Source organism: Delphinus delphis, chromosome 8 (assembly GCF_949987515.2).
Source record: "Delphinus delphis chromosome 8, mDelDel1.2, whole genome shotgun sequence".
NCBI classification, from domain to species: domain Eukaryota; kingdom Metazoa; phylum Chordata; class Mammalia; order Artiodactyla; family Delphinidae; genus Delphinus; species Delphinus delphis.
This window is the reverse complement of record NC_082690.1, coordinates 76,949,325-76,973,972: the sequence shown is the minus strand read 5'-3', so window position 1 is coordinate 76,973,972 and position 24,648 is coordinate 76,949,325. Positions and strand designations below refer to the sequence as shown.

The 24,648-nt window shown below is 38.3% G+C and overlaps 1 protein-coding gene across 3 annotated transcripts in view; it reads right to left on the bottom strand.

The window, feature by feature from the left end:
* Nucleotides 1–4,596: 4,596 nt before the first annotated feature.
* Nucleotides 4,597–24,648, bottom strand: part of GAS2 (growth arrest specific 2) — a 124,866-nt gene continuing 104,814 nt past the window's right edge. The window contains exon 9 of one of the 3 annotated variants that reach the window (XM_060018613.1): nt 4,597–5,997. In XM_060018613.1, the coding sequence (XP_059874596.1) occupies nt 5,779–5,997 (219 nt within the window). In that variant the 3' untranslated portion in view covers nt 4,597–5,778. The remainder of the gene's footprint in view (nt 5,998–24,648) is intronic. The other 2 variants (XM_060018611.1, XM_060018614.1) reach the window with 2 other exon arrangements.

Sequence of the window (24,648 nt, the reverse complement as noted above, 5' to 3'; positions counted from 1 at the left end):
TAAGGTTAACAACTGATTTCTCAGCAGAAACTCTACAAGCCAGAAGGGAGCGGCACAGTATATTTAAAGTGATGAAAGGGCAGAACCTACAACAAAGATTGCTCTACAGGCAAGGATCTCATTCAAATTTGACAGAGAAATCAAAAGCTTTACAGACAAACAAAAGCTAAGAGAATTCAGCACCACAAAACCAGCTCTACAACAAATGCTAAAGGAACTTCTATAAGTGGGAAACACAAGAGAAGAAAAGGACCTACAAAAACAAACCCAAAACAATTCAGAAAATGGTCATAGAAACATACATATCGATAATTACCTTAAATATGAATGGATTAAATGCTCCAACCAAAAGACACAGGCTTGCTGAATGGATACAAAAATAAGACCCATATATATGTTGTCTACAACAGACCCACTTCAGACCTAGGGACACATACAGACTGAAAGTGAGGGGATGGAAAAAGATATTCCATGCAAATGGAAATCAAAAGAAAGCTGGAGTAGCAATACTCATATCAGATAAAATAGACTTTAAAATAAAAGAATGGGGTGATCCCACATGCTGTGGAGTGGCTGGGCCCGTGAGCCATGGCCACTGAGTCTGCACGTCCGGAACCTGTGCACCGCAACAGGAGAGGCCATGACAGTGAGAGGCCCACGTAAGGCAAAAAAAAAAAAAAAAGAAAAGAATGTTACAAGAGACAAGGAAGGACACTACATAATGATCAAGGGATCAATCCAAGAAGAAGATATAACAATTCTAAATAGATATGCACCCAACATAGGAGCACCACAACACATAAGGCAAAGGCTAACAGCTATAAAAGAGGAAATTGACAATAACTCAATAATAGTGGGGGACATTAACATGTCACTTACACCAAACGACAGATCATCCAAACAGAAAATTAATAAGGAAACACAAGGTTTAAATGACACAATAGACCAGATAGATTTAATTGATATTTACAGGACATTCCAACTGAAACAGCAGATTACACTTTCTTCTCAAGTGCACATGGAATGTTCTCCAGGATAGATCACATCTTGGGTCACAAATCAAGCCTTGGTAAATTTAAGAAAATTGAAATCATATCAAGCATCTTTTCTGACCAGAACGCTATGAGATTAGAAATAAACTACAGGGGAAAAAAACCATAAAAAACAGACACATGGAGGCTAAACAATATATTAGTAAATAACCAAGATATCACTGAAGAAATCAAAGAGGAAATCAAAAAATACCTAGAGACAAATGACAACAAAAACACAATGATCCAAAACCTATGGGATGCAGCAAAAGCAGTTCTAAGAGGGAAGTTTATAGCAATACAACTCTACCTCAAGAAACAAGAAAAATCTCAAATAAATAATCTAACCTCACACCTAAAGGAACGAGAGAAAGAAGAACAAACAAAACCCTAAGTTAGTAGAAGGAAAGAAATCATAAAGATTAGATCAGAAATAAATGAAATAGAAACAAAGAAAACAATAGCAAAGGTCAATAAAACTAAAAGCTGGTTCTTTGGGAAGATATACAAAATTGATAAACCTTTAGCCAGACTCATCAAGAAAAATAGGGAGAGGATTCAAATCAATAAAATTAGAAACGAAAAAGAAGTTACAACAGACTCTGTAGAAATACAAAACATCCTAAGAGACTACTACAAGCAACTCTATGCCAATAAAATGGAAAACCTGGAAGAAATGGACAAATTTTTAGAAAGGTATAACCTTCCAACACTGAACCAGGAAGAAATAGAAAATATGAACTGACCAATTACAAGTAATGAAACTGAAACTGTGACCTAAAAATCTTCCAACAAAGTCCAGGACCAGATGGCTTCACAGGTGAATTCTATCAAACATTTAGAAAAGAGCTAACACACAACCTTCTCAAATGCTTCTAAAAAATTGCAGAGGAAAGAACACTCCCATACCATTCTATGAGGCCACCATCACCCTGATACCAAAACCAGACAAAGATACTACAAAAAAGAAAGAAAATTACAGACCAATATCACTGATGAACAAAGATGCAAAAATCCTCAACAAAATACTAGCAAACAGAATCTAACAACACATTAAAAGGATCATACACCATGATCAAGTGGAATTTATTCCAGGGATGCAAGGATTCTTCAGTATATGCAAATCAATCAATGTGATACACCATATTAACAAACTGAAGAATAAAAACCATATGATCATCTCGATAGATGCAGAAAATGCTTTTGACAAAATTCAACACCCACTTATGATAAAAACTCTCCAGAAAGTGGGCATAGAGAGAACCTACCTCAACATACTAAAAGCCATATATGACAAACCCACAGCAAACATCATTCTCAATGGTGAAAAAATGAAAGCATTTCCTTTAAGATAAGGAACAACACAGGATGTCCACTCTCACCACTATTTTTCAACATAGTTTTGGAAGTCCTAGTCATGGCAATCAAAGAAGAAAAAGAAATAAAAGGAATACAAATTGGAAAAGAAGAAGTAAAACTGTCACTGTTTGCAGGTGACATGATACTATACATGGAGAATCCTAAAGATGACACCAGGAAACTACTAGAGCTAATCAATGAATTTGGTAAAGTAGCAGGATACAAAATTAATGCACAGAAATTTCTTGCATTCCTATACACTAACATCAAACAATCAGAAAGAGAAATTAAGGAAACAATCCCATTCACCATTGCAACAAAAAGAATAAAATACCTAGGAATAAACTTACCTAAGGAGGTAAAAGACCTGTACTCAGAAAACTATAAGATATTGATGAAAGAAATCAAAGATGTTACAAACAGATGGAGAGATATACCATGTTCTTGGATTGGAAGAATCAATATTGTGAAAATGACTAGACTACCCAAAGCAATCTACAGATTCAATGTAATCCCTATCAAACTACCAATGGTATTTTTCACAGAACTAGAACAAAGAATCTTAAAATTTCTATGGAGACACAAAAGACTCTGAATAGCCAAAGCAACCTTGAGGGTAAAAAACAGAGCTGGAAGAATCAGACTCCCTGACTTTAGACTATACTACAAAGATAAGTCATCATGACAATATGGTACCAGCATAAAAACAGAGATATAGATCAATGGAACAGGATAGAAAGCCCAGAGATAAACCTATGCACCTTTGGTCAACTAATCTATGACAAAGGAGGCAAGGACATACAATGGAGAAAGACATTCTCTTCAATAAGTGGTGATGGAAAACTGGACAGCTACATGTAAAAGAATGAAATTTGAACACTCCTTAACACCATACACAAAAATAAACTCAAAATGGATTAAACACCTAAATGTAAGACTGGATACTATTAAACTCTTAGAGGAAAACATAGGAAGAACACTCCTTGACATAAATCACAGCAAGATCCTTTTTGACCCACCTCCTAGGGTAATGGAAATAAAAACAAAAATAAACAAATGGGACCTAATGAAACTTAAAAGCTTTTGCACAGCAAAGGAAACTATAAACAAGACGAAAAGACAACCAACAGAATGGGAGAAATTATTTGCAAACGAATCAACGGACAAAGGATTAATCTCCTAAATGTATAAACAGCTGATGCAGCTCAATATTAAAAAAACAAACAACCTAATCAAAAAATGGGCAGAAGACCTAAACACACATTTCTCCAAAGAAGACATACAGATGACCAAGAGACACATGAAAATCAGCTCAACATCACTAATTATTAGAGAAATGCAAATCAAAACTACAATGAGGTATCACCTGACACCAGTTAGAATGGGCATCATCAGAAAATCTACAAACAACAAATGCTGGAGAGGGTGTGGAGAAAAGGGAACCCTCTTGCACTGTTGGTGGGAATGTAAATTGATACAGCCACTATGGAGAACAGTATGGAGGTTCCTTAAAAAACTAAAAATAGAATTACCATATGATCCAGCAATCCCTCTACTGGGCATATACCCTGAGAAAACCATAATTCAGAAAGACACATGCACTCCAATGTCCATTGCAGGGCTGTTTACAATAGCCCGGTCATGGAAGCAATCTAAGTGCCCATCGACAGACGAATGGATAAAGAAGATGTAGTGCATATATACAATGGAATATTACTCAGCCATAAAAAGGAAAGATATTGGGTCATTTGTAGAGACGTGGATGGACCTAGAGGCTGTCATACAGAGTGCAGGAAGTCAGAAAAACAAATATCGTATATTAACGCATATATGTGGAACCTAGAAAAATGGTACAGATGAACCGATTTGCAGGGCAGAAACTGAGACACAGATGTAGAAAACAAACGTATGGACACCAAGGGGGGAAAACGGCGGGTGGTGGGGGTGGGGGTGGGGGTGTGATGAATTGGGAGGTTGGGATTGACATGTATACACTGAGGTGTATAAAATTGATGACTAATAAGAACCTGCTGTATAAAAGCAATAAATAAAATTCAATAAATACCAAAAGCAAAAAAAAAAGGTTGTGTCTGCTTTGATTAAATCATTCATGTGACAAACTGAAATACTTCCTCCCTGACTTTCTGGAGCAAGAAAGGTGGATTTTGTCTTTGTTGAAAAATGAGGAAATGACAAATTAATTTTGCCTATACTTTTTATTTCAGGGAAGCCCTTAAAGTACTGTTTATGATAAAACCTAGACTCTCTGCTAAGGAAAACAAACACCAGCACCACTCAGCTATCCAAAGTGAAGAAGTGCTAGGTAACCATAATTTGACACTTCCTTTAACTCCCAGGGGACGTTGCCATTTGAATATGATCTTTATTTCAGAATGAAGCATTGATATAGAGACAGGTAAAATTTTTTAACATCTTTTTAATTCTTCAATCAGTGAGGACAATATTTTGCTGTTTATGGGTACAAAACAGCCCTGTCCTAGGTATACAAGGGTATACATAAGTCTGTAACATTATTAGCTACAGTGAAATTACTTTACTAGACAGCACAGCAAAGTTGGATTAACTAAAGATATAATAAGAAAATGCTTTGAAATTACATGAAGTCAATGGACATTTGACTGTACAATTTACTCTTTCAAAATATAAACGTATGTCAGCTTATGTGTGTGAATTACACTCAGTCTCAACACAGCCACGTGTCTAGGAGTGTGTAAACAACTCATAAGCCATTCTCTAAGGGGTGCAGTGAAAACTTCCAAAAGTGCCCCAGGTGTTTGTTCAGAGATAAGGGATAAACTTTAAGGCATTCTTCCAAGTGAATGTAAACTTTTCTGAAGTGGCCTTTCCAGTAACGTATTACTGTCGTAGATACACTGTACTTTAATTTATAGTGCTGTTGGATATTTTTAGTAGCACATCATCACACTAATTGTCACTTTTAAAAAATCAGCTTAAAAATCCTGCAATTATAAAAAATGTCTGGGGTGTTGTTATTCTGTACACATTAGGCAGGCACTTTCTGTTGACTTAACTGTAAATCCTATTTTCTTCTAATAATTTTTATCTTTAGCTAGAATTGTATTGCTAGTAATGTGTTCTAAATACCATGTTCACATATTGAGAAACAATGATTTGCCTACAATTTGTCTAATTTAAATCTGAGTTGATAATTTCTTTTAATAGGTCATTTTCTACAGAAGCGTTCAAAATAAATAGTGCTACTCTTTGAGCATGTTTCAACATGATGACGTCTTTCTATCTGTTATGTCTTTTTCCAAAGTAATTTTCAGAGCATGTGAACTAAACTGACTACTGGAGATGTGGATACAGGCCATTATGAGAGTCCCCTTGTAGTGACCAACTAGTTTCATTTAATTTCCTTCTTTCCCTTATAATTGGCAGAGACCACCAGGTAATTATCTGGATTCATGTCCTTGAGGGTTGGAGATTTGCTCTGGATGGGGGATGTCTTGCCATCCACACGGGAGATCTGCAGCATCCGGCAGGGGTCGTGTTTCAACAAATACCCTGCAAAAGTTTCCCAACCTCCTCCCACACGGACCATGACATGCTTGTTGTGCAGCATCTGGAATGAAAAGAGAGCAAAAGAGTTAAATTCTGAGAATTCTTGCAGTATCTCAAATCAGCTTCCAGCTCTAGCGTTATTGTTTTCTGTTTTGTTTTTCAAGCCCCTATTGTCCTTCCACTTCTTGCACAGTGTCTGAGTTAGCATACAGTTTATGAGAGAAGCTTTGTTTTTCCCATGCAAGTGGATCATGCATGGTACATATCCCCAGGATCCTGCTTTGCCCTGCTGTGGGAATCAGGGTGTAGGTACAATCCCTTGCTTGGTTCAGCGAGTCTAGAGGCTCCTTGCTGACACTGACACCTGATTTTGCATCACAGCCTCATCATTGCCCAATTTCCTGCTTGCTGCCTCAGATCAGAGCTCTGTTCTCCCCACTGGGTTATTCCCCTCTGAACCAGGACTTAAAAGACCATGGAAATGCCTGCTATGGAATATAGCTTTTTTTAATTGAAGTATAGTTGATTTACAATATTGTTAGTTTCTGGTGTGCAGCAAAGTGATTCGTTTATACATATATATGTATATATATTCTTTTCTTTTCAATTCTATCCCATTATAGTTTATTACAAGATACTGAGTGTAGTCCCTGTGCTATACAGTAAATCCTTGTTGTTTATCTATTTTTGGAATATAAAGTTAATAATCACACAAATACTCAATGCAAAATAGAATTGAAAATGCACTCAGAAAAACTGAAATCTTCCCTAGTCACTGTCTGAGGCTTTCAAGGAAAGATATTATGGAATGGCCAAACATTTATGTTGTCTTTACTCTCATTCTTCTTAATTACGATAGAATACTTCTTTAGAAACAAAACAAAAACAAAAAAAACAAAACCCTTACCTTCAGGGCCATGAACCATCTAGAGCTCCAGGGTTAACAAGGCTACAGATTGAAAAGGTGAAGAATATGTGGTTCTTTCTACCTAGTAAAAACATGTCCGAGTTGTGGAGGATTGGCACAGGGAGCCAAACATTTGATCTTGGCTTCTTTCAAATATCACAAAATGTAAGAATAAGGGGGAATGTCGCACCTTCACCAAAGACCTCTCCCCTGCCCGAAATACGATGAACACAGAGTGGCAATGTAATCTTGGGAAGGGAATATAGGTTTGGGAGGGGTTTGGTAAGTACTTTTCATGGTAGAGCCTATGAAATCTCTCTGAATTTCTCTCACTCTGTGTTACCTTCAGATCTGGATTTTTTTGACTCCTATCCAGTGGGGGAAGACTTTGGCCTTAGCTGTTGAGATTCTGATGAAAGTTTTGGATTCTCTTTCTGTATGCCTGTACCCACAAAATATTGCATATATATTTAGGGCTTTCACAGACTCCCCAAAATCCATCCATAGGCTCAAGGTATGAAATCCTGAAACATGGGGTTGACATAAGGCAGTTTTCAAAATCAAATATCGTGGAAAGTAATAAAAATGTGCTGAATAACAATAATTAAAACTATTAGACTCATGAGAATTAAGTGTAACTATACTGGTTATTCTCACTTAGAATATTAGAATTTTAGAATAGAAAGGACCTGGGGAAACATTTTCTAACAAGAAGGCTTCAAACTTATTTTAGCACCAGCATCTACTCATTAAATAAAATCTCAGTGGGAACCCATGAAATATAAAGCATATAAGAGGAGTCAGGATTTAGCTTATAACCATTCTGCCTCCCCAGGTCCGCCAGTGGTCCCATGTTCCTGTTGTTTAGGATGGAGATACTGAGGCCCAGATCTTTAATGTGATTTCCTGACTCCCAGTCTAGTACTCTTCCCACAACGGTTCCTCCTTATAAAATCCATCAAGGCTTTTATAATTTTACGGGCCTATTTTCATTGCCACAAGTTCCTGGGTGTGCCTCTATTTCCTGTTTTCAAAACTTGGGAGTTACTGGGACAAAAACTGCAAAGGCCAGGGTCAAAATAGCACTTTGACCCTTTCTCCCATTGTTCCAAGAGCACTGCTTTTGCCTATTGTTGAAGTTCTGGTACCTCCTAGCCCTGTAAATTACATTTAAGAATTGTCTCTAAACGTCCTTGGTATGAATGTCCCTGGCAGAATGCCCAAGTTCACTTGACTGTAAGCAGGCTGTTTCAACCAGAAAGAACCGCCAGCCAGAAGAGTCTTTAAACAATTAGTGAACTCTGGGAAACAGTGACAGAAATGCTTTTCAGCCTGGAGTATATGATCATGAAGGTAAAAACTCTGCTTGCGGATTCTTTAATGAATCCATAGGACAATGCAAAGTGGATTCAACATGAGACAGAGTCATTCTGAATGTGAGTAACATAGGAATTAAATTTCTGCTCATCTCATCTTCCAGAATCTTCCTATAGCTAATCAGCAACGTATAACTTCCCAAACAAAGCCAATGGTCAAACTGGACAAGTTTCAAGCATGGGATTAAGGTATAAGAGCTACAGGTATTCCTATAGCCTGATTGTAGAGATTTAAATTCCATGCCTTTTCTTAGAACATGCTCAGTCTCAAGAAAAGTAAAGGAAGAAACGAATGCCAACCTCATGTCCATAAACAAAATCCCTATTGTTTAACCTAAAAGCAAATCAACCTGCTATGAACTAAATTGCTCTCAACCCTTCCTTCCCTTCACAGCATTTACCGTGTCAAACTCCAACCTTGGATTAAGTGTATAATCTTCTTCCTATATCAGGGCTGAGCTGCTGAGCTCTTCGGGAAGAACTCCTTCCACCTCAGAGATTAGTGACATTAGACCAAGTGCAATTAACTGAGCCTTTTATTTTTTGTTTTGGTCAGTCCCATTTCTTATTCCTCTCTATTATTCTCAAGTACACTACCCATTTCATCCTCATCAGTCTACCATGACTTCATCTTTGTCAGGCATGGCTTCGTCTCTCTTGGTACCTCCACCGGCTAATTCACTCCAACCTATATTTATCCTTTACCCTGCCTTTCTTGTCACATAAATAAGTCCTTCTGTTCAAGGTCAAGTCCTCCCCCCCCACCCCCGCCCCGTCCTAATCCCCATTTCCGCTCATGAAGAACCCAGCTACATCAAACATCTCATCCCTCTTCTCTCTCTTTCCAATTTAGTGTATAATGGTCCTTACCCTTTAGGAAATAAACGTATCCAAGCCCCTCCCACTCTTGTGCAAAGAAAACTCTTCTTCTTTCATCCCAGTCTACTTTGCTCTCATACCTTCTCCTTACACCTGAGCTTCCTGACAGTTAAGTTTACACTCAATGTTTTCACTTCTAATTTCCTATTTACTGTCCAACCAACAGTAGGCATTGCTTCTGCTTAACTGACTGCATGAGAAAGAAAACCAGATGACTTCTAGAATTATCAAATCCAGTGGACTGTCCCTAATCCTTGTCTTCTTTGATCATTCAATAAGGTATCTGATAGTACTGACACTCCTTCCTTGAAACTCCCTACTCTTTTACTCTCCATGACAAGACTCTCTTTCCTGGATGTCCTGATACCTACCTGAGGGTTCTCTCTCTGCTTCCTTCACAAGTTGTATTTCTTCTACTTATTTTTAAGTTTTGCTTTTCCAGAGGATTCTGAAGTTATCTGTCCTTTCTCTACTGCTTTTCTCAGTCTAACCACTCTCTATTTGCAACCTCATGGTTTTCACTGCCATCTACTTTTGCGTCCCCAAACTATAACTCTAGCCCTTGTTTCTTCCTGGAGCTTCCAAATGCGAAGGCAACCTGCCCTCTTCCTTCCACTAGGGCCCCACAGGTCTTTCATCATAGGGTTGGTGACATGAGCAACCTCCGTACCTAGTCAGATACCAAAAACATTCATTTCCCACTACATGTTTCTCAGGATTTTTGCTACCATTGCCACTGCTTAGTTCAGGAATTCATCTTTCCCTGGTCTATTGTAGAGGGCTCACTGCCTCCAGGCTTGCTGTGTGTCCAATCCATTTAGTAAACTGCCACCAAATGGAATTCCATAAGTGCAAGTGTGATCGTGTCCTGCCTAAATACTCTCACGACCTCCCTCTCTCCTGTAGGGTGAGTCACTTTATTTGCATATGTTACTCTCCGTGACCACTCCTGCCAGCCTCATCCCTTCCCTGAGCCCTGGGACCCATGAATACTTGTAGTTCTATATTCCCAGATAACATACTCTTTCTTTCATGCTTTTTGCACATTTGCCCCTAAATGTGGAACGTCCTTTCTGTTCTTCCCTCCCTGCTCACCAGGACCATAAACATTTTCCCAATTCAAGCATCACCTCCACCTGAAAAAATCTTCCAGGGTCATACCCCTCATGGATAAGGGAATCCTTCCTTGACATGTGCTGTTTAGTTTACACATGATTTCACTGCTTTGCTCATTCTACCGAATTGTAACTATTAATTTACCTGTATGCCCCTTTTAATAATATGGCGCTCTCTGAAAAGAGTGATGATGTACTTCTCATGTTTGGACTCTCACATATGTGATCTCAGAACAGCGTCAATAGTGTAACCATATAGTACTCCTTTTCATGTATCTTTCCATACTACTTACTTTGCCTAATGTAAGATATCAGTATCAGTATTACTCTCATTTTATAGATAGTAAAACTGATGCTCTTAGAAGAACTGATGCTCTTAAACAACTTGTGCAAGATCACACAACAAATCAGTGGCAGAACTGGGACAAGAATCCTTTTGTTTTTGTCTATTATACCATATCCACTTATTCTGTAAAGCTCCTAGATTTAGATTTTCATACCTGTTTAGTTACTTACAAGTGATAATTTAGCACAGGCAAGGAATTACCAATGTCAGGAATAGTTATAAGTTGCTTAAGCAGATTAAATGCTCACATAAAATGATTTATTTATTTATTTTTAGTTTTATGTCCTAATAAACTTTAAATAAATATTGCATTTAATTTAAGAAGGTTATCCTCTAAGTGGCCCTAATTATTTCAGAAATAAATATGTGTCAAGTACAGGTAATACAATAAAATATATTTATAGGTATCTGTTGGCATAAGGAGAGCTGGGCTTTGATTCTCTGTTCAGTGTGCATTTTACAGTTCCTTTATTTTTAATGCTTCACAATGTTGAACAATTTTGTGTTCTCCATCCCAAAAGATAACTCATTTTGGCTAATAGGGCTAATATACATGTGAATTGAGTATTCAGTGTAGTTTTCTATGTTGTTTGTTGCATTTTTCTCTTTTTTAAATATCTTTATTGGAGTATAATTGCTTTATTGGAGTATAATTGCTTTACAATGTTGTGTTAGTTTCTGCTGCACAACAAAGTGAATCAGCTATGTGTATACATATATCCCCATCTCCCCTCCATCTTGAGCCTCCCTCCCACCCTCCCTATCCCACCTGTCTAGGTCATCACAAAGCATCAAGCTGATCTCCCTGTGCTAGTTGCACTTCTCTTGAGTAAAGAAAAATAAGTTAGAGTTGCTACAAATATTCCCCAACACTGCACATTGCAAAGCAGTAGTTTTTGCATATTAGGCTTATTCTAACATTGCTATTTTCTACAGCTGACCTCATTCCTCACCATGCCCCTGATTCTAACAAAGGGAAAAAGATTCTTTACCAATTTAGCAACATTTCTCAATGCTGAAGGGGAAAAGAACAAAATAACAAAAATCTTGTCTCAACATTTCTCCCAAAGGCCTTAATGAAGTTTCATAAGCAGATCTGGGTTATTGTAAACATTTTTTTTTTTTTGATGTCTATGAGTGACATACATACTTTGCCCAGGGAAAAGAATCAGTAGGTCTTAAAGTTATGTTTTTTAATAATTTCTTCTAATAATGGGAAAAAGAACTCCCATTCTTACCAAGGGCATTTTGATTTCTGCCTTTGTTCTATTATGATATTTAACTACGTGTTGTTTTCTTAGTGGGTCTCTTCTCTTGTGCCAGCAAAAGGGAAACTTTTTTCTTAGTTGACACAGAGTCATAATATGAGAGCACCTACTATGTGCCAGATAATCTACAAATATGCCTTCTTGAATTAAGGAGGATAAAAAAATTGAGGTCATTGGCAATGCTGTCATTTCACAGATGTACAAACTGGCAGACACAGGGTCACACAGGGGGTTCCCAGAGCCAGGCTAGAAATCACACCTCCTTTACTCCCAATCTAGTACATGGCCTTACAATTGAACAGCTATACTCTTCCAAAAATTATTATTCTAAAAATGAATCCAATCTTGAAAGGTGGATGAATCACTTAATATATTGACCCAGTAGTGGTTTATAACATGTCAGGTAAGTCTTTTGATTTACTGGATTCAGTGCACATCTTGTCAGGCTACACTATGTTTACCTAAAGCCCACTTTCTAGTACCACCTTTCAATCTTATTTTCCTAACATAGTAAGGTAACAAACTATCCCATAAACAACAAATTCTGTAACTCATCCAGATACTTAATTTAAAGAAACAAATGGGTTGAAAGGAAATAAGTTAATTCTCTTATATCAACTTACAACATAATGGAAAATCCAAAACGTTGTAGAAATGATTAATCAATAGCTTCCTACAAATTCTGAGATCACTGCGGTATCAGGGGGTCTAGTGGTCTGGCTCTTATGATGTGTGATAACAGGACTTCAGGAAGAAGATTTTTTTCCTTTCTAATTATTGGAGAGACAGACTGCAATCACATTATGTGCAGTTGTTAAGAACTCAAAGCAAGAAAAAATATGTATTTTTCTTCTTCTTGGGCACATTAATCAGAATTACATCGACTCACTTTTTGTTGACAAGGCAGAGCTGATATTTATGTATGGATCACAGAAAATCATATGTTTTACTAAATGAAAAAAATGGTCACATAAGAGAGCCAGGAAATATTATGGATTTACTGGTAATGTATTTGGTTTTTAAGGTGACCAGGTTGTATAAATTTATATTATACAAACAAAAAACAAGCAAAATACCACCAACAAAAATAACTAACTAACAGGAAATGTCTTTTAGGTATGCAGAATTTAAAGTTAAATGCTTTAGGTCCATATTTGATAGCTTTATTTTATTAATTCCCCAGCACAGATCTGCTTGCATGTTCACATCTGTCCTATATCATAATTCCTATGAAATGCTTCAGGTGTCACCACCTTCTCAGCAAAACACTGACACATCTCTTTCATTCTGATTTGAGTCTTTTGCCGGTGAACTTGAAAATGCAGGGAAGCAGGAGTGTCTCTCTAGTGCTCTGAATACAAATGTCATTAGACCCGGAGGATGTGAAAGCTTTCCAGCAGGATGCCCTCATCATCTCTCACACTTCACTAATCCACCCTCCACTCCAGTGCCAGAGTGATCTTTGAAAAAGCAAAATCTGATCAGGCTACTGCCTTGCAGTGGACCTGTGAGTGGTTCTCCATTGTCTGCAGTGTTCCTCAGCCATTTTTAGTTCCAGTCCATCTGAGGAATATGACTCTTTCTCATCAGAACAAAAGCCCATGGCAAAGATTCTGGGAAAGCAAGGGTGTGAGCGTGCGAGCATGCATGTGTATGTGTGCTTGTGCGTGTAGGGATGGGGCAGGATCTGCATCTCTAGGGTGGGCAGAAGAACACATAATTTGAGGAAACAATTTGCCAGTGTTTCTGATATCCCTTCCCCTACCTCCGTCCCTCTCCTGCCCCCATGAGAACAACCACCCTGAGACACCAAGCACTTCACAGTCCAGTTCCTTTCCCACCTTCTTTCTCATTATGCCTTAATGATCACATACTGTTGTGCAGGTTGCACACTGCACAACTATGCGCTATACTGTGGCCCTACCTTTCTGTACCCATGACCACCTTCCAAATTATTTACCCAACAAATATTCTGAACTCCTTAGAATCCCCTGAAAGTTTCATCCCTTTCTACATGCAGAGAATTGTTCCACATTCACCAGGTGAATTAAAGTGAGTCTCTTCCATTGGCCATTCAACAAATATTTGTTGAGTGCCAGACAAGGTTATTCCTTGCTAAATTTTATGCCCTGAGGGCCTAGGGCAGTGAAAAGTACATAACAGGCACTCAATAAATGCTTGTTAAATGGATGAATGAACAATGTTAACATCTACTAATGCTCCACCCAGGCATCACTGCCTTTATGGAATATTTTTGCACTCTCTGACATTTAGATTACCTTCTTTGGACCTTGAGATTTTCCTGCACAGACCCCAAGCAAAGCACCTACAATACTTTGTTGCCTTATTTCTTGTCCATCTTTCTGACCTCTCTAAAGGGTACCTGGCAACTATTACCATATGTGCTATGTAAAACATCACATATGGAAAGATAAGAAAAAAGAAAAGATGAAATGCTTTGTCTTTAGAAGGAAGAGTCTAAAAAAAAAAAAAAACCAGGATGTGAACGATAATCCACATCAAACATTGTTTAAAGAATTCCTCTGAGAGAGACAGATTTTGGGTCAGAGAAGGAAGCTTTAACAGGGATCATATTTAAAAGGGGGAGATTGTATTGAGAATCAATAGAGCAATGGACAGAAGAGAGAGAAAGGAGAAGGGGAAAGAAGGAGAGAAGAAGAAAGCGTCCTGAATGAATCCAAAATATTATTCTCTTCGTTATCTCCCTTCACAAATTCTCATAACACCAGGAATGCATATTTTTTTAAAATATAGTTCACTATAGTAACAAATCACTTGATAAAAATTTCAACCCCTCCTCTTTCTCTTTCAATGCTTAAGTGTTTGGGGCCACTCTCATTAAGCCCTTCCCCACTTAACTGACCACAGTGGCTCATATTTCTGCCCAATCTGTGAACTGCTCTCCACCTGAGCCATCCTTCTAAGAGGCAACCATCTCTGACACGGACTGAGGAGAGGAGACAATCCACCTAAATTTAGATCAGTTTGGCTTCCTGGGACATCATATGTTTCCAACCCTGCTCTCTGTATGCTTTTACAAGCCCTCATAACTTGAGTGAAAATATTGTTTTTAGAATGCAGTCATCCAGAGAAAGAGTGTTAAATTAATTTATAGGACAACAGATTCTGTCATCATCTAATGTTATATTGAAATGGCATACGCTGAAAATTGGGCAACTGGGAATTCAGCTCTCTGCCTAAGGTACCCTGACACCTGGAGGAGTAAGATGGCAGGTGTTCAATCCCTAGTTGAAAGGCTGAAACCTGCATTTTCAAGATACGTGTTGAGGTCGCCTGTGAATAGGGCAGCGGAGGCTCTGTTAACCACAGGTGACATAGGAAGGCTCCTTTTTGTCAAAGGTTGGGGATTCCTCTCAACATCTCTAGCTACTTGAAATTATAAATGGTTAAATACTACCCAAATAAACAAGCTTCTGGAATTATTGTTTACAAAGAATTTTTCACGTTTATTGTCTCATTTTTATCTACCTAACCATCCTTTTGTTTATTACGCCCTTTTCCTAAATAACGCTTCAGAGATTTGAACTACAGTCACCAGAGCAGAAGCTACCATCTGTTTTGTCTTTACCAGACTGCCTAGGTATGGTTAACACTAACTAGCTGTACAACCCTAAGACATTTATTGAATCTCTCTGTGCTTCAGTTTCTCATCTGTAAAATGATTATAGAGTTTTTTGGCTAAAGATATTAATATGTGCAAGCATTTAGCCACGTTGCCTGGGGCATGATACTCAATAGCAACCTGCCGTTATCATAATTATTATTAAAAGAATAATACTGTTATTGTGATAATGATGATAAGCTTCTTACGGATTTTATTTCAGTTACTTCTTGTAGCAACTCTAAGTGGCTTGCATTATTATCGACATTTACAGATGACAAAACGATAGCTCAGAAAGGTGAAGTAAATTGCCCAAAGTCACTTAGCTAGGAAGTGACAAAGTTTAGATTTGCACTTGAGTTTCTCTGACCTCAGAGGCAATACTCAGTACCCCTTAACTATACATTCTAAAGGGGCTTCACCAGGAGTCATGGTTGCCTGAGTCCTTACCTAGACTCTTCCCACGGACAAACCTCTTTTCTTTAGGAATAGGTGTTGTCAATTTATGATGTCTCCATTTATGATCATATCGCCCAGCTCTCAATGTACCCAGACCCAGAACATAAAGGAACTTAATACATGCTTGGAAGGATTTGTTTACATTTGAACCTGATTGTTTAACCCATAAAAAATACTGAAAATTAGGTATACCCAGAGTGCTTTGCCCTGGGCGCCATACTCTGAAAGGAAACTGTAGAGCAGAAATCTCTGACAGCCTGCAGAATACTTTCACTTAAATCATTTCATTTTGTTATCACACCTGCTCAGTGGTTTGGCAGGTTAATATTCGTTCCCATTGCACAAATGGGGAAAAAGAGGTTAGGTGGGTAGCTCATGGACACACAGCAAGAACACAGACCTAGTCTCCTGATTCCCAGTTTTGTGATTTGTTGTCTTCAGTAATAAATTACGGCAGGGGGAATGTAATCCTCGAACCCTCATTTGAAGGGTGAACTGTTGCAGTGTCCTAATGATGAGAGCCAATCCTCCAGCATGAGCAGGGCCTTGAATCAGAAACCTTCTGGCTGTTGAGGCTGGCCAGAAAAATATTCCTGGCCTGCTTTTGTTGTTTCCCTCTGGAGGGGTAAAAAGTTTAATTCCCAGGCTCAATGTAGACAAATGACTCTCAGTAGCTTCTTTCTGGAAGCAAACATGAGAAGAGCAGCTAGCAGACGAATGTAACCATTGACTGGTAAAAAGTTCCCTTTGCATCTGCCTTGAAATATGTGCAGGAGCCCTTACTGCCAACTGTCTGTCAGTTCTCATCTCCTCGTTATGTAAGGTCTCCATTTTCCCAGTTCTGCACCAAAGGAAATTAAGAAGCCTTAGCCGCAATCTAATTACCAGTCCATGGCAACATTTCAGACAGGGAAGGCAAAGTTACCATAAATATTTAATAGAGTACTCAGCATAGTGAAAGCAGCGAGCTGGAAAATGATGGTGCCGGAAAGGGAACAGTTGTCTAGAGGAAGGATTTGTAGCTGGTATATACCCAACTGAAACTAGAATTCATCTACCCCAAAGATGCAACATCTATTCAGGAAGGGGAGCTGAGCTCCAAGAGGCAATGAAAGCCCAACCCTTCCACTAATCAAACAGGGCCATGTTTGTCTGACTCAATGTGAACTCCATTCTCTTCTACGTACGGATAACAAAACCCAACAGACTGGAATCAGTACTGGGAGAGCCAAAGGTTAACATTGCCAAAGGTGGCAATTCAGGTCCTGAAAAGTAACAACAGTGTCTGGAATCCAGACACTGGAAAAATTACTGCTTTGCCCCTGTTTTTAATGTATCTTTAGTATATTGGTAGACCCATTAAAGTGGAAAACCAAATTTTACTAAATATATTCAGAACTTTTATATTGACAAAATATTTGAAAACCTGAGTCTCCTTTTTCTCAAAGCCCCATTCAAATGAAAGGCAAGGAATAAAGATGTTATAAAGCTACCAGGGCAAAGAGAAATTAAGAGGATATAACAGTAGACAAAAAAGGTCAAACACAGTTTTAGAAGATGGAAAAAAGATAAATGAGTCATAACTGACTGAAGGTAGAGAGAGCTGAAACTAAAAACTTGAAATGACAGCTGACAAAGTGAAGCAAGTCAGATCAGGCCTTGAAACTATAGGAAACTCAGGTTTTAAAGTCGTCAGGTACTTCCATCAGGTAAGGAGAGAAATATAGCTGAAAAAAAAAGAGAAATGGCTGAAAATCAGTATAAGGATCAGTTAGCCCCCAGATTTTTACTGCACCCCACTCCAGAGTTGCTATGCCTGTGACTATCTCCATGGTGCCAATGACCACATCATCACAGCAGGAGACTGAAGGTTTCTCTTTGTAGAAATTGAATCAGAGATGCTCCAGACTAGGGCTCAGGAACAGGATGAAAAGATGGACAGATACACGATAAAGCAAGTCCAGCAAAGTGTTCATTGTAGAACCAGATGGTAGCTCTATGGGTACTGACTTCTCTTTGAAATATTTTCACAATAAAGTGTTAGAGGAAAAATTCATCCCAAATCCAAATCCAATCTGTTCTCACCGTCTCTACTGCTATCTCCCTCATCCCAAGGTTCCTTCGTCTCACCTGGATTTACCACAATAACCTCCCAAATGTTTTTCCTGCTCCTGTTCTGCCCCTCGGTACACTCTCAACAGAGGAACTAGAGGGATCTTGTTCAAACAGAAGTTACCTTGGGTCACAGCTCCACTTGAGACACTGCCTGGCTTCCCATTTCACCGGGAACACACTACAGGGCCCTTCCAACAGCCTCCAAGTTCCTCCGTGACCTGAACTCCTGTTACTTCTCTGACTTTATGCGCTACCACGGGGCCCTTCATATGCTCTGATGCAGCCACATTGGCCTCCTTGCTATTTCTCAGACACTCCAGGGCTACTCCAGGCACATTCTTGACCTGGTGTTCCTTCTGTCTAGAAAACATTTCCCCTAGACAACTGGAGAGCTAACTCTGCACCTCTTTCATGCCCTTGCTAATCTCTCATCTCCTCAGTAAGCTGACCTTAACGACTCTTAAAACTGCAGTCTCTGCTCCCGGCACTCCCAGCCTACCTTACCCTGCTCTACGTTTCCTTTCCCACTCCAACACAAAACTTATCACTTCTAGCAAGCTCTATAATTTACATATTTATTATATTTATGGTTTAGACAGTAGAATCCGTCCCAACTAGGGTTGCCAGATTTATCATATAAAAATACAGGGCACCCAGTTCAGTCTGAATTTCAAATAAGCAACAAACACTCTCTCAGTATAAGTATGTCCCCTGCAATATTTAGAACAAACTCATTCTAAAAGGTATCTGTTGTTTATCTGAAATTCAACTGTAATTGAGCATCCTGTATTTAATCTGACGACCCTACACACACACACGCACACTCACAGGAATATAAGGTCCTCAAGGGGGCCAGGGATCATCTGTTTTGTTCTCTGATATATCCTCAACTCCCAGAACACGGCATGTTTCAGAGTATATGTTGAATAAATATATGTTGGGTGAATGAATGATTACATTTTCTCAGGTGCGCTCTAAGAATACAAGGGAGTAATCCCCAGAAGACACGTGATCCAGGAAATAGGGAATCCACCATCAAAGCAAGTTTAAAAAACATCAAAGCAAGTTAAAAAAAAAAGTCTCAGATGACACTGTGAGGCCAGTCTGGGGGAGGAGGACACATGTGGAGAGGCCAGAAATGAAACCAACAGATGAACTGGTGCTTCTGCCTGTGACACGATCATTGTGATGGGCTTCACAGTTCTTTCAGGGGATCTGATAGGGGTTCTTAGTCACACTTAGGACCCAAAACAAGACATTATTGACTTCAAGGAAAATAAAAATGGTTACAAAAAATAAAAGTAATCATGGCACACTACAATATTTACGTGACCATTATAAAGTAAATACTGACTACAGTACTGATTTGACCAACATTGTGGTACCACCAATGATGCTGGGCAAATAGGAGGAAGGAAAGTGTATGTGTGTTGGGGGGTTAGGCGGAAGCCTCAGATTGCTAAATTGTCATCTTCCTGCTCTTGCTACCTTGGGTTTATAAGCAGACCATAGAAAACGTCTAAAATTTAGAAACTAAGGAAGAACAGCATGATTACATAACTTAGAAATTTGGAGACAAATGAAAGAAGAAACAGCTTCCAGAGGTGAAACTAGCTGCCTCTAGGGAAAATTTGGGAGAAGAAGAATGGAAAAGGGTAGAAAGGGAAGGGGCAGGTTTGCTGTGTTTGAACATAAATCTTACAGCACCACTTTATTAACTATATATATATATATTTACAAAAATTAAAATTTAATTTAAAACCCTCAGTTCTGCTACTTAAGGAAACAAAACTAAAAGGGGAAAAATAGAATTTCTAAAACATCAACATAGAAAACATATTTTATTATCCACAAAATTATATTATTGCTATAAAAACTTTATTCTTCTTTTGCAAACTCGCTGGCAGGCTCTCATACACTTCACTATATAAGGATGCAACGTTACCTGAAATCACTACACATTTAATGATGAATCTTTTTTCCTCTTTGACATACTTCAGGAGTAGTAGATAATGGAAGAGTATTCAGACCTGAGTTCCAACCTGGCTACCTAATCTCAAATGTTTACTAACATTTTATTAAGACTTTTTGGTTTACAAAATCCTTTATACCACCATTTCGTTTGATCCTCTAATGTTACTTTAAAAGTTATTTTCATATTATACATATTTGGATTTCTCCCAACATTAAACAAAAACATCACAATTTCCTCAGATAAGATGGCTACATGAACTTAGGAGGGCAAAGCTTTGCTACTTGCATTGTTTCCTTATAGTTTGTTTTATCCTCCCCTGTTCTTTCTGACTCTTGAACAATTATAAGTCTACAATTAAAGCCTTAGCATTTCTTTTCCAGAAACTTTCCTTCCAAGATCACGCTTCCTGGTTCTTCCTATTTCTCCCTCCATGCTAATTAAATGCCAGTCACTGCTTTCCTTGTAAACCTCATTGTCTCCAAAAACCTTCTCTGAGGCACAAATGTATTGCTTTTCCTTTCAGTTTTTCATGCTATTAAAACAGTTCAAGAGCATAGAAGAAGAATATACATCAATATCACTTACCAATATATACGTAAAAATATTACTTTTGCATATGGCTTTTAAAAAAATCTTTATCTTCCACACAGTTACTCTTTGCTACATCTTTTAAATAGATTGTACTATTCTGAACTCAAAAATCTTTCTTTATTGAATACTCTATTTCAAGCCTTCATTTTCCAATATGAGGAGGTGAAGTTTGGAGCTCACTTTCAAATTATTCAGTCTTCCTAAAGACCAAGTGCAGAACAATTAAACAATTCATCACTGACTGTGTCTACCCACCCTTGCTTCAGGGACTGGTCATATGTTCACTTATAAATGAGCCTACTGTTCCATGGGGCCACCCAGAGGTTCCCATAGGGAGGATGACACACACTCTCTTGATAAAAGCCACACCTAACTAATACCCTAGGAAACGATCACCTGAAACTGCTCAAATTCACCATTTTCAGACAAGAACTTCCAAAGTTCGCATATTGATTTTCTTTGCTCTTAAATTCACTTTTGTCTCCAAGAATTCAGGTATCTCTTTGTCTGTCCAAGTTTCCATGAAAGTTTTCAGCAGTCTATCTTTTCTTTTTATGTTTCCATAATTTTATATTTCTATTCTCTCATTTCTGTAATTTTACTCATGATTTTTTAAAGTCTTTCATACATGCATGCATGTGTGTGTGTGAGAGGTGTGTGTACAGGTATGTTATAGCAATAAAAGTTAGAGCAATAATTTTTATAAATGTATCCCAGCTGATATAAATATGTATACATCCATCCCCATTACCATGTCTTTTCTTCCTTCAACTATTGTTGGAGGGATGTTGTTTGTCTAACTAGGGCCTGGCTGGAGCAATGGAAGACTTTCTTTCTGGTTTAGTCCATCTGTCTTAAATAATGTGAATTTTCTCATCACAAAATCCACAGAACCATTCCTCAGTCATGTGGGTTCCACTTCATTTTCTCTCCTCAACAACCCACTGCACATGATGCCATGTTTCTGTTTACACAAGTGTCCTCACATATTTCAGGAACCTACCTGCACAGCTATACCTCTTCATGTCAATGAGAAATCGTGGTTTTTCTGATAAACACTTTCCTGTGTCCTTTTATTCCAAGTCAAATTATGATGTTGAAGGAGCAGCAATGCCCACTCCTCAGTGACAAATCTAGTCTGTACTTCCTAGTGCTTTGTTTCCAATTCAGCTAAGCCTCTGGTAATGTGTGTGTTAATATAAGGGCCTCAGATACAGACTCTGTCCCTAGCTTGCTAATAAAAATGTCACCACTGTAGACAGGTTGAGGCCATCCCCTTATCTGCAGTGTAGGTCTACAAGAGGGAAAGCCACCAATGATGTAAGTCGCTCTGATTCTGCTCTTTCCTTCTTCAGTCTTAACTGTCCTCTTTTGTTTGTTCTAATAACTTTTAAGGCCACTCAAAGTTCTTTTCTGTCACTTTGTGATTCATGCCCCCTAGCATCTAACCAGCTTATGTTGCAAGATCAAAACCAAAATTTTGTAATTAATGTTAGAGTCACATCAGTGGCCTTCAGAAATGGATACTCCATATTTTGCCCATTAAGTAGTTATTAAAAGCATGACTGTCTGAGATCTTGAAGACTTCAGCACTGAGGCCTACAAGCTGAGATGTACTTTCCATCTACATCAGCCTGGCAGTGGTCTTTGAAGTGTGACATCTTCACCTAATGCCCTCCTCTCTGCGCTTTGCCTAATTTTCCATTTAGAGAGCTCTCCCTGCCCTCTATACCTTTACAAGCTCTTTGTGCAATTTCATAAAACTCCATTAACCAGTCTCAGCACATTCACCATCTATTCATTCTTAACTCTCAAGTCTACCACCCTTTCTTCCCTGTCTCTCCCATATCCTAAGAGGTCTTCAGGAGGGTATTTAATCTTGCCTGACTTATCTTTTTTTTCTTTCCATTTTGAGCCTATTTGATCCTTTTATTCTAACATAATTTAAATTATCTCCCACATAGCTTTGTCAAGCTTATGCTGATAAAGGTTTGCAAAGGATGTTACGAAAGAATCTTAGAGATACCTTCAGCTTAGTCTTGAGGGGCAAGAGTTCTTGAGAATATTTCTTGGAGGAAATGATCTGAGTCTCAAAGAGAAGTAGGATTTCACTGGATAAAGAAGGGCTAGAAGGGCATCCCGGGTTGGGGGAAAAGCACATGCAGAGGGACAGAAATATAAAGCAGCACAATCTGAACATAACACCGAGTAGTTCACTACTACCATGGCTAAAATGTGAGAGGGATGAGGAGAGACTGTTAGGAGATGCAGCTAGTGAGGTAAAGAGTGATCAAGAATAAGATGACCCTCATGGAAGCAACTTACATGCCCATCGACAGACGAATGGATAAAGAAGATGTGGTACATATATACAATAGAATATTACTCAGTCATAAAAAGGAACGAAATTGTAGAGACATGGATGGACCTAGAGACTGTCATACAGAGTGAAGTAAGTTAGAAAGAGAAAAACAAATATCGTATATTAATGCATATATGTGGAACCTAGAAAAATGGTACAGATGAACTGGTTTGCTGGGCAGAAATAGAGACACAGATGTAGAGAACAAATGTATGGACACCAAGGGGGGAAGTGGTGGGTGGTGGTGGTGGTGGTGGATGAATTGGGAGATTGGGATTGACAGGTATACACTAACATGTATAAAATACATAACTAATAAGAACCTGCTGTATAATAAATTAATAAAATTAAATTAAAAAAAGAATAAGATGACCTTGAATTCTGTACACATGGGACAGGGAGAGCCACTCATGGGTTTAAAGCAAGGGATTGGCATTGCAAGATTTCTATTGCTCAAAGATCTCCAGCAGATCCATAGAAAAGTCAAAGCTTGAAGGAAGAGAGATTGGATAAGAGGTTTTTACAGTATTTAGGAAAGAGGTGAAATGACTGAGACTTGGATTGAGGTGAAGAGAAAGGGACAACTTGACTGATCTTTCTGGTGCCTTCTCACCTTCGAGTAACTTCATAAGTTATCTCTTCCATCCTTGGACCTTTATTTTGATTTATAAGAGACAACATAAAATTATGAGCATTATGTTTCAACTCCTAATCTTGAAATCTCTTCTAGTCTGGGGTTAGGACACCAGGAGGTCATGGGATTTCAGGATTTGAAAGGGTTTATTCTTGGGAATGAGATAGAAGAAACCTCAGTGAGGAGTAAAGGAAGCTTTGGGGAATGTCTCAGAGAACATGGCTTTGGACAGGGGATGAGCAGTACAGACTCAAAACAAGACAGATAGCTGATAAGCCAGCCCACACTAAGAAGTTAAGACGTTGCCAAGCTCAATAGGCTTTAATTTCTGATATCTCTCAAATCAGTTCCATACTTTCTTACTTCCATCAGCCATTATCAGATTTTTGTTCTCTTTCTTGAACAAACAATAATTGCTTTCAGTTTCTCTGCCCTTCTTCTCAGGGCCACCGTACACACCGCTATGCGACTGAACTTACTGTGTACTGAGAAATCTTTGATACGTATATTCCAGGTTCTTAAAATATGGCCTGAACTCAACTCTTCAGCTTTCTTCCCCATATATAGCTACCTTACATAGACATTAGCCAAACTATATCACTCACTGTTTCCTGAATACTGTCATTTTCTTTGAATAGGATACGTTCTCCCTGATGACATATAGAAAGTCATCCCCAATCTACTTCTTATCTGGATGCTTTCATGGCTTTCATACTTTCCTATCTCCAAATCAGATACCATTTGTCCCTCCTTTGAATTGCCCTCTTGAAATTTTTTTTAAAATTATAATGACTTGTTTATTTGCCTTATCTCTTGTAAAATGTTTACTGTGAGCACTGAGTCTCACTCAACATTTTATCTTCCACATTGCCAACTAGGTCCTTTGCACTTTTTATTCTTTCTTTCCAAAGATATTTATTAAGCAACTACTAGGTGGCAGATAATATATTAACCACTACAGAAAGCATATAGAATAAATCCAATACATCCTTGCCTTCATGAAGCTTAGAGTCTACTGAGGAAACAGACATTGAACCAATAA